Here is an 11,283-nt window from a genome sequence, read left to right as displayed (position 1 = left end):
TGACCTTTGCATGCCATTTCACGACAGACGAAGGATTAAAAAAAAGAAAAGAAAACCCACACAGCTCCACACCTCAGTGCTTTCTACTGTGAATCTTCTACCTGCTGTTTGTCTGCTTTCTATTAAAGACAGTGAATACATAGAATGGAAAGTCGTCAGGAACGGAATAAAATGAAAGCCATCAATTTGTAGACAGATCTCTGGGAAACAGCTGAGCCTTTAAAATGCTTTAGGGACCGACAAAAAAAGATATACGGTCAGGAAAAAAATGTCTAATAAGAATTAGCCAGGGAATTTTAGCTAAAAAAATATTTGTAACAGCTTAAAACTAGACAAAAAGCTAAGAGGTCCAGAATTTTATTTTTTATAACGATAATAATGACACATGCCAACTACCTTATATGCTAGGAACACCAAATCACAGCTTTGGTTTGATAGAGTCTTCACACACACTCAACAACTTTCAATCAAAACAGACAAATTCACATTCGTGCTGGACAAGGTTTTCCAGAGGATAACGAGTACTACCAAATACAGCTATTTGATGAAGTGCTATCAAAGTAATACTTCACAACAGTACCTCTACCATGAATATCTTTCCTGCCCGTGGACTTGACTAAATACTGAGTTAGGACTAAGTGCACAGACCCCATTAATCAGAAAGTGTTGAGAGCCAAATAACCACTGCATGATGTCATGAGGAGACGGAGCACTTTCCCTCTCTCTATGACAGAACTGGCAGCAGCTCAGGTGAATATTGTGAGCAGACAGGTTTCCAGTAAAGAGTCTGCAGCTTTCAACTCCATCTTTGTGCACACGAATACCACCTGGAGCACAAAGATGTTTAATTCAGTATTCAAAAATATCCCCCATCCCTACTACAGTGATGTGAGTACATGGAAAAAAGTAGAATAATCAGCCACAGCAAATTCATACCAATCTTTATTGTATTTAGAAATCCACGCTTCATTTTTTTTTTCTTTACCATTTACAACAGGGGAGGATGAGAGACAAGCTAAAAGTCATGCCTTTTCCCAGCAGGCGCGATGCACTACAGGATGGACTGAAATGGAGGAAGAGGGTGAAATACATAAAGTGCTTTTGTCAACATTTTCTTCTTTTTAATAGAAAAAAGGATCAAAACAAAAGGTTTGAAGGCGGAGGGAGTGGAAACAGGGCTCTGGGGTCGTGACACCAGCAGTGAAGGTGAAGACGGTGAAATGATGATGAGGAGGAAGAGAGGTGTGGGGGTATTTATTTAAAAAAAAAAAAGGTGTTTAAATGAAAAAAACAAAACAAAAATAACAAGTGGTCTCAGCCCAGGATGAGGCTGGACTTGCCACCGGGTGGGTTTCTTCGGCCACCGGCGTTGGCATTGGCATTTCCCGACGGCGCGGGCTGTTGTGGGTTCTCCTTCTGCTGCTCTTGCTCTTCGTGCTCCACGTCCTCCGAAGACTCCGGAGCTGCAACAAAGGAAAACGCACATTTATTCAGAGCAAACAGGTGAAGCCGTGTGACGCCAGATGTCTGACGGAGCTGAAGCTCAGAATCACAGTGTGCAGAAACGGCTGTGTGACAACCACCGTGTGTCAGTACTGACTGACCTCCGCCTCAGAATTTTGAATATCTAGTAGGCAAATATTAGCCTACTGAATTAACGCATCACACACACACAAAAAATGAATGCAGGTGGTTTATAGCACAACCTGCAGGGGAGAAAGTGGAGCTACATGCTGTGTTAACAACATTGTATGTGCATTTCCTTTACAGCATTAGCTACATGTATGTCTATGTTATGCACAGCAGTGACTTAAAGGCTACTAAATGTAGTTAAACCAGTGTAAAGGGGGAAGAGCATATTTGATGAAATAAACTTCTTCACAAACATAAGAACCCACTGACTCTCTTCTTTTGTTTTAAGGTAGAGGCAGAAAGTGAGCTTCGATCCCTGAACTCTGATGGAGATGTGCGGTCAGACATTCCATTATCTCAGACAAACGTGCACCTGGAGTTTAATAAAAAGCTTATTCACAACAAGTCGGACCCTCCCACCAGAGAACAGCTGCCTGCCCACAGACCATCACGGGGAACATACCACATCAAAGAGGTCACGTGATGTTGGCAGGGAAAGGCAGAACATGTGTACTGCGTCTTTAAATTTAAAAAAAAACTTTTGATATGGCAGCAGGATGTGGGATGGTGCCAGCCTCCGCAGCCACTCAGGAACTTTTACAGCCTGTTGGGCTTGTTGTAGTGAGCTTCTCACTGACTAATCCAAGTCATGCACTGCTGGTTAGACATGGTGAGAGTGAGACAGAGGCTTATTTTAAACAGCTGCATAGTTTAAGACACTCACCATCGTTCACTTGCTCTTGGCCATTTTCATCCTGTAATAAAAACACAAAAATGTCAGCGATCTTCACTGAACACGATGGTTTTTCTCATAAGAGGAATCACAAAATAATTCTTCGTCTCTATCCTACGGCTACTAATTTCTTTCAACACGCTGCAGACTAGTCTGTGCATCGTCTGGATTCTACAGTTGCAGGCAGACATAACAGCTCTCCTGCTGATTTTTATTTTGGCCCGAATAGAAGCCAAAACAGAACGCAGTGTGTGGAAAAATAATTCCTACAAACACGATCCAGATGTCCATTAATCAACTGGAAGCTTTTCACGACATTTTGGTGGATTATTGGTGATTGATTACATCACCGCAGCAGCTTTCTAATCACTGAGATGTGATACATTTCTAAAAGGTTGGCCACGTCTTTTGTTTGACTAGTATCAAATTTCATTCCTGTTTACACTTCAGTCACATTTCTTGACTGCAAATTTAATCAGTATAGTCTGCAAGGTCTGATCTGTTCCCAGGAAGAAGAAAAAAAAAACTTCTCAGTCCAGTTTAAAAGTCATGCTTCTTCCACCACTGGATTTCTCTGTTGTACTTTTCAGAATTCATGCCCCATCTATGACCCCTGTCTGTGCTCATCAGCCCTAAACTAGGCCACGGCTCTGTTATGAAAGCAGCATGTGTAGGAGTAAATGGGAGGTACATCTCGTCTCTGGTTCCACAGCATGGCTGCCCCGGAGTTGTGGATGGTGGTCAGTTCCGGTTGAGGGTTCTTGGGGAAAAGGAGAGGCTGCTGGCATCGTCTCAATGGAGCCGAAGGTTCACCGCACAGGGTCCCAGCGGCTTCACCAGCTGGGAGATAAGAGACAGAGGCACTGTTAGAAAACCTTATCTAACCTTAGTGCTGGCCAACAGATGAGTGTGTAGTCAAAGCAGACAGAAACAAAACAATCTTCAGTTGAAAAGACTCTCTGACCAAACAACAAAAATGAGAGGACAAGAGGTGACCTGATGTAGAGTACATGCATGTGATTTTTAAATACCAAGGTCACTTTATTATAGCTGATGAGTCCAAATGTCCATTTTAAAATATATTTAAACAAATACTTGTATAAAACAAAATCCCCTGCAAATAATCCAAATCAAATGTATCAGGAAAGTTTTCTTTTTAAACATAGATCCACCATTTGGATCTGAGTTTCAGAATACATAATGTTGTTTTTTGATTTTTTTTGTCGTGTTTCCAGGATGTGCAGGTTGCGAGCGGTAAACATTAATAATGTAGGAACAGACTTTGGCGGAGGAAGAGAAGGTTTGAATGGACCAGCAGAGGAAACAGGCTGCAAAAGGAACTCCTTCAGAATGATTCTGGTGTAAACTGAAGCCACTTCCTCCTCTACAGTGACACAGCACGTGACTTGACGACTTCAGAACACGAGCTTGATGATTAAAAGTTACAGTCAGGATATTTTATTCCTTGTTAAGATTCTGGACCAATTATTTGCTTTTAATGAACATAGTTGTGATTGAGTGATTAAAATTGCAGAGTAAAATATAAATATATATTACATTTAGGATATAAAGCATATCACTTCAGTCCTGTTGTCCAACAGGAGTCTAGTTCTTGTGGAACCACAAATTTCTCTGTCCAATCCAGGCTCCCAAACAAGTGGAATTTGTGAATGTGAATTCGACAAAGTACAATTACCTTCAGACAAACCATTTCAGTCTTTGCAAAAGGCCTTGAATTTATTTTTAAAAAATACTTCCAGGCAGACGAGCTGGAAGCCAAAACTCACACAAGGCTACAATACCGACAGTCTAGTGTAGCAGAGAAAAGCAATAAAACTGTCTTTGGCTCCTCGTAGACGAAGGAGCCTGTGCTAATCAAAGCCACATAAGGTAACGTCCTCGCTCCGGCCCGGAGGACTGGGAGGGGACAGAGCGTCTCTGTGATGATGGGAACAACGGCGGCTGGAGAAGAGGAGGAGTGGCTGCTGCTGTTGTTGTTGATGGAGTGAAGTGAATCAGCAGAGCCTGAGAGCAACAACAAGAGCTCCTTCACTGCAGTCGGACGACACACACTCACTCACACACACACAGACTCCTGAGTCTCACCATTCACCAACAAACAGCAAATGGAAGGAGATTAATCTCCATCGACGGGGTAAAAGCAATGCATTATGTTATCATGGCTGTAACACATAGCCTTCTATTTAACATTAGAGATCTCCTGGGTCCATTATATTTATGTATATGTTACTGACCAGGCTTTGACAGAGGAACATAAATTAGATTACTGCTGCTAGTCCTGGCTTCCTCTGTGCTCAGTAAATGGAAACCAGGACAAATCAACAACCTGTATTTATTGACACATGATAGCATGGGCCGAATACTGCAGTCATTGTCTTCTTTTCTTTTTAATTCTAAGAGAGAGTCAACATGATTGATTCAACCTGTCGGCACTCAAGACAGTAAATTTAAAGTGTAAGACCAGACTCAAAACACACAGTAAAGCCTTTTATCTGCCATAAAAGAAAAAGAAAATGGATTCAGATGTGTTGCTGTATTTTTAAACTTCAGTCTGGGATTTTTCTCATGTCACTGACATGATTGCTCCTGCTAGTATCCCAGATGCAGAAAAAGTCATACTGAGAAATACTCATGCTGCTTGATGGGGAAAAAAATTAAGTTGTCAACAGTTAATTTTTCTACCTGCATACTTGTTGCAAAGATGTTGCATTCAAGGCCAATTTTTTTTCAAGGAAAACACACGGATTTATATATACTTGTAAAATATAATAATTGAGAGGGTTCAAACACATGGACCTTACTGAAGTTGCTAGTTGACGTCTTTCTTCTTTTAGTGAGTTTCAAACATCTTCAACATCATGCGTAGGTTTTGTTTTTTTTTTTCTAAAGTGACCTAACGTGACACATCACGATCCAAACAGTGATTACCTGTAAATCCTGCTAATGCAATAAGCAATGCTCTTGTTGGCAGACACAAACATCCTAGGACAGCTGAACTTGACCAGGACCCAAATGAAACAATGTAAGCAGGAAAGGACTTCACTATCAGCAGCTGCCGGCTGAATTAGCCTGGGCTAAAAATATCGATACAGCAAAATATCATGCAGTAAAACTCAGTGGCAACGTAAATATCGATTCAAATGTTACTGTAACCAAGTGGCAGGAAATGCCGTAATGATTGTCTGGATGCATTAACTACAAATCAGATGCACTGTCTGGTTAGAACACAGTGTAGTGACAGGTTGTTTCACAGGATCCAGCATAAACCAAAAACAGATTACAAGCTAAAACCAAAGATATACTAGATGTTTTTACAGCTCAGATTTAGTCTAGTGACTTGTTCTTCATACAAGATTGAAATTAAATACTGCACTATTACTACTATATTTGTTGGAGGGACAGAAAAATGATATTGTCTACCAATATTATTTGATGTTTATTTTTGGTATCCAGTCAGGGGCCAGATTAAATGGTTCAGCCCACGGGCTGCCAGTTAATGATCACTGGTCTACACTATTAAAAATATATGAATGAAGCTTTCCTGTCCTAAACTATAGCACCACTATAGTATGTTTCCCCCAAGGGGGATGAATAAAGCCCTACTCTACTCTACACGGTCAAGGCCTAAAAAAAACCTGTATGTAACTGAATTTCAAAATAAAGTAAAATAAAGTGCAGAATTTCAAATTTACTCTTTATTGATCTTTTTTTTTTGTTCATTGCGATATTACTATATACTTTGTCATTTAATCTTTTCCTCTATAGTTATTGTCGCCACAATCTCTTGTTGACGTCCTGCAGCCAGTTCTGTTAGTAACGTATGCCACACACATTTTTCACCTCGGGCTTTTAACATAGTCTTCCAAAACTTCTTGTAAGAGACATAAAATCTGAAAAGATCATTTAATACTTGTAAAGGTGTGTTCCCCTACAGTGTTGATGACAAACAAAGGCATCACAATAACTGCATCTCAACATGTATTTGATCATGGCTCTGTAACACTATACTTATTGTATTTCAACGTTGTGGGAAAATACAAATCGGAACGGCTCCAGGGGTCGGAGGGGTGAGGTAATGATTTTTGGGTTAATTCATCACAGGCCACACACACACACACACACTTCAAATTATGATACCCTGTCATGAGCTGGAACAACTTTGTGAGTGTGAAACCACAGGATTCTTCAGGGATTCTTGAGCAAAATTACAGCTTTGCGCTAAATGAAAAGCTTTTTTGTTAGTGTCTGCTTTTTAAGCATTTGTTGAATATTTTAGACTCAATGGATATGAATGTACATATGCATACTTGACATGTAAAATGCTGTCAAAGTGTCAGGAAAATTCACCAAAATATTTGGTTTTACTTGCAAAGAGATATTCACATATATTATTTATGTTGCAGTACAGCAACACGATCAGGAAAAAGCTGCACTACTACAGAGAGTGTTTGGATCATTTTCACAGGTAAAAATGTATTAAATTAATTTTTCTTTTTCCAAATTTAAGCCAGTTTTACTGGATGCATGTTCTGATCTTGGTAACATTTATTTGCAGGATGTTTATCCCTCGTTTACCTGAATCCACCCTCCTGTCTGTGTATCAGCATGCGTTTCACCCGATGACAACACTTTCATCTGACCCATTTTTTTTTCCAGTGTCTCATTCACATTAACAAAGCCCAGCTTCAAATTACCCTTACCCCAGAGCTCGGAGGCTTTTTGGCTTTACCAGTGGTGGGACGTCCTTATAAAAAAGGCCTAAATGGAAAAATACTGAACAACACATGACTGTGTATCTTTTCCTCGCTCAACTTAGAAAAATTAATTCCACTGGGTTTTCCTTTTTTTTTTTGCTTACTTAAGGATTCCGGTATCATTGCCTACGTTTGCAAGACTGAGCTTGCCCTCATGTACCCTCGCCGGTGCCAAACTTAAACCACGTCTAATGCTGTTCAGTGAATCAAAGCCTGACGTTGTCATTAAGTTGTGGAAAAGTGACTACGATAGGTTGCAGGGGTGTTGGATTGTAATTACTTGGTGGATTGTTCCTTCGATGAGCATGAGGGTCATCAGGCTCAGCAAAGATGTTAGAGGCCATGCTGCTTTTGCGTGGGGTGGAGTTGTCATCTGTGCCGAAGGAGATGCTGGAGTCTCCGCCTGGCGGTCGTAGTACCCTGTGGAGCAAGAAACGGAAGTAAGTTTCCAACTAGAAACTACATTCAGTAATCAGTAAGTCAATAAAGCTATAGAAAACAAAAAAGTCAGTACCAAAGAACAGGTACTAACACATTCTTGAGCACCCAGCTGTATACTTCAAGACATCAATCTGTAAATTGTTTGGGACATCTTAGGAGAACGTCAGTTCCTCTGACAGAACATACTGCACCAACAAGAAGCTTTTGCATATTTGTAATGTAATGTAGACAATAACGGCACTGCTTGGACGAGTATGTAGAACTGGAACTGTTATGATTCCCCAATGATGTGCTGGTGCATAGACAGGACATAGCACTTTTAATGGTCTTAACTTGAAACACCAGGGCATATCATAAACTGTTTTATTAACTAAAATTTGGGGTCACTGTAAACCCATTTCTCAACCTCTGTAAAAAAAACAAAACCAGCATCTCAACTTTTCACTGATTATTTGGGGCAAAGTGTCACATTTTTTTCTGTATTTGTGCCTCAAATAATGTGACCATTGTGGAGCAAGAAAATGTAATCTGTAACCACTCACTGGAGCCCTACATCAACAGCTTTACGGTGATATTGGAGGTTTGTTATTGTCTGTTGGTTTTGTGTGTCGCCCTTTGTTGCTGCTCTGGCCCTAAAAAAACACACACACACTTAACTCCCAATCATCACTCGACTCCACCCTAACCCTTGCAAACATATTACTCACACACATCAAAACAGAGGCTCCTGTCAAGGTCTACCCTCTCTAAGCCCCGGCTGTCGGCCTGTCAGACAAACAGCACAATCTTTGCCCTGCAGCTGACTCCGGTCACATATAATCACAGTTAGTTGGCTAGCTGCTGCCTCTCCCTGCACAAATTCTTTTGCCGTGACATATTAAAAGGGTTGGTGTCAGTTTTCTATAGCTTTTTCATTTCATCATTTGATTCCACTTTTTAGGCCAACTTGACAAGTGTGAGGTCATTAACTAATATAGGTCACCAGATGTACTAAAGGCAGTACCAGACCAATTTAAGGGAGCTTACATGCAGGCTAGTGCTTGATAAACAATGTCCGCTTCCCATCAACATTCCTTCCACCACTATGTGAACAAAAGGAACCAATAATGAGCAGGAAAACCTTTTTTGCTGTGCTGAAGGACAGTTGGGCTGGAAGAGAGAAACTGTGTGTGTGTATGTGTGTATGCGCTTGTGTGCTGATCCCCTTCTGGACCCCTCCCTCTTCTTCCCCAACAAACCCTCCTCTCCTCCCTCGAAACCACCACCACCAGCTGACACTGGAGCAGCTGTCCGGAGGGCCAGGGGAGGCATATGGAGTCCAAAAATCAAGGCAACTCAAAGGGCAGAATTACAAAGACGAGCAACTACTGGAGGAGGATCCACAGCACGTGGACCGCTTCTAATTTTCTCAATCAATTCTCGTATATACAAACCAGTGTGGGTGACACACAGTGATGTGACAGTAATGCCTAAACCAGACTTCACCTCCCGGCCAGAGGGGGATGAGCTCATGATTTCCGCACAGATTGCGACTGGGGGAAAGACTTTAGCTGCCTGGCAGCAGACCCCACCCTAAAATCAAAATGCAAATGTTATCAATAAAATAGCACCGATGTTGAGCAGTTGTACACCAGCACACAGGTGGAGCCAGGTTTGACAATGCTGAACTGCCATGACCACGATGGCATGACTGATAACGCATGGAGCGAAGAAAAGCGTTTTAATGGCCTACAAAGCTTTCAGCCTAATTCTGCTTCGGTCTCTGCACTACCGATCTTCTTGGACAGCCGGCATCAGAAATAATCAGTCACCCTTTCAAAAAAAAATTAGGGTTTAAAGAGACAAATCAAAGAGCTAGAATTTACATGCTTAGCTAGCAGCTCAAAGCCCCCACCCAAGCCCCTGCATCATCTGAGCACAGCATGGCACATCAAAACGCCTGATGATTGACCGGGATTTACAAAGCTCATTCAGCTGTGGAAGCATTACCTTTGAATCATCAGCAGAAGCTGAAACATTTAAACCAGTTTGATTAAAGCTTTACCATTTTAGGTGTTGTCTTTCCTCTTTTATTGTGTTCACTCTAAAGGGCGAGGAATGCATTTAGACGAGACAAATCACTAACCAGAAAGCTATGACTGCATGCTTGGACGATGAGTGGTCTTTTTAAGTCGGCGGGTGTGTGTTAATGTAATCGTCCTCGTGAATCACAAGATGTAGCATTAAACAACGCAAATGTCCATCTGTAAGCCTCTCCCTCAACGTCCATCCATGCCAGACATCGGTGAAGGAAATGAAGAGATAATGACATAAGCAGACCCGAGTCTGGTCTGAGATTCTTCCTGTGACCAGGGACAGAGTTGGACTTTAGTCGGCTCATTTAATGTTACTGTGGACCTCAACAGGGAAATGCAACAGAAGCTACAGTTAGTAGTAGGTAGGCCTTTTTTTTAAATCTACAAAGTGAAACATATTAGGAATTCACAGCAGGAAGACACAGAGCTGCGGCTAAAACTAAGAAAAGTTAGTGGGTCACGGCCACTTAAGAGCTAAGGAAGAAGCATTTTCAACGAAAAGGGGCAGGAAATACCATTATTTTATCATTCCTTTAAAAAATAAATAAATAAACTTAGGCAAACGTTATTCGCCTCAGCTCTGGGGGGTTAACTTAACTAACTTATTGTAGCCAGCAGCTATGGCGCATCACTCAGCCAATAAGATTAACTTAAAAGAAGGCGATACGTCGTAGTTCAGTTAAATCTAGAAAATTCTCTGATCGACCATAAAGAAGGCCCCAGTTCGGCAGAAAAGTGACTTTGACTAAAAGCGTGAAAAAGAGGCGTTTGCTAGCGTCGAGGACCCGCATCCCACTTCTTTTGTTCCTTCGTCAAAGGCTTTCTGCTCCTTTTTACCTGGAACTGCTTTTAGTACCGGGGTCCATTCCTTTAAAGGTGGTGGTCGTCGTCATCTTTAAGGACTTTTCGCTGTCTTGGCAGTGATAAGGAATCAGTGAAAAAGGAAGGAAAAGAAAAATACAGCAAATTTCCCCGGACAGCTCCCGCAGAGATACGACAAGAAGCCGACTCCACCCGTCACTAAAACACCGAACGACTACCAGATCCACTGGTTCTGCAGAGCCTGCCCCCCAAGACCCAGCCCACCGATGTTAGAGCCTCTCTGATTGGATATACCCACAGAAGCGTCTTCTCTGATTGGACAAAAACACTCAAGCGCCGTCTTTCATGCTGGTAGCAAATCTGGTCAGTTGGTGTCAGTACTCTTACTTTTTTCTGTCCGTGACATTTAGAAGATGTTAATCTTTAGGTCAAGGATTTGACTTATTTTCCACACTTTTTTTGCTTTAATTTAATTTACTTTGTTCACAAGCATGTCTTTTTCTGACTCTAATGATATTTCACACATTTTTTAACAAAATGAACAAAATGGACAGATAAGTCTCAAATCCACCCTTTTAATACACTTTTGATGATTTTAATTTGCCAACAAATTTTGACACTAAACTCCTGTTTCCACCATTTTCACTGAAATCCTTTGGCCTTAATTGTTTCCTCAGCATTAACTCCAGACTAAAATCCCAGGGATTTTTGACTGAATTGTCAGACATCATGGAACTAGACTTTTCTTTAGTGACTTGGACTCACACTGTCTCAGTAGATCTCTTTCTGATCAGTCTGAGTCACA

General features: G+C 41.3%; 1 protein-coding gene across 1 annotated transcript; it reads right to left on the bottom strand.

Moving 5' to 3' along the window:
• Window positions 1-924: 924 nt before the first annotated feature.
• On the bottom strand, window positions 925-10,697 carry jpt1 (Jupiter microtubule associated homolog 1). The gene is made up of 5 exons (XM_008329668.3): window positions 10,494-10,697; window positions 7,421-7,560; window positions 3,057-3,205; window positions 2,357-2,387; window positions 925-1,463 (listed from the first exon to the last, which is right to left on the bottom strand). Exons 1-5 carry the CDS (start codon window positions 10,547-10,549, stop codon window positions 1,315-1,317), a joined length of 525 nt encoding a protein of 174 aa, XP_008327890.1. The 5' UTR covers window positions 10,550-10,697; the 3' UTR covers window positions 925-1,314.
• Between the last annotated feature and the right edge of the window lie 586 nt (window positions 10,698-11,283).

This window comes from Cynoglossus semilaevis, chromosome 17 (genome assembly GCF_000523025.1).
Source record: "Cynoglossus semilaevis isolate Cse_v1.0 chromosome 17, Cse_v1.0, whole genome shotgun sequence".
In the NCBI taxonomy this organism is placed as follows: domain Eukaryota; kingdom Metazoa; phylum Chordata; class Actinopteri; order Pleuronectiformes; family Cynoglossidae; genus Cynoglossus; species Cynoglossus semilaevis.
This window is presented reverse-complemented; position numbering and strand designations above follow the sequence as displayed.

What these genes read in the sequence shown, in the direction of transcription:
- jpt1 (XM_008329668.3), bottom strand. Translation starts at nt 10,549, where the DNA reads ATGACGACGACCACCACCTTTAAAGGAATGGACCCCGGTACTAAAAGC. An exon ending in TCGAAGGAACAATCCACCAA is followed by an intron (nt 3,206 to 7,420) that starts GTAATTACAATC and finishes CTTATCTCCCAG; the next exon opens with CTGGTGAAGCCGCTGGGACC. An exon ending in TGTGGAACCAGAGACGAGAT is followed by an intron (nt 2,388 to 3,056) that starts GTACCTCCCATT and finishes TTTTTATTACAG; the next exon opens with GATGAAAATGGCCAAGAGCA.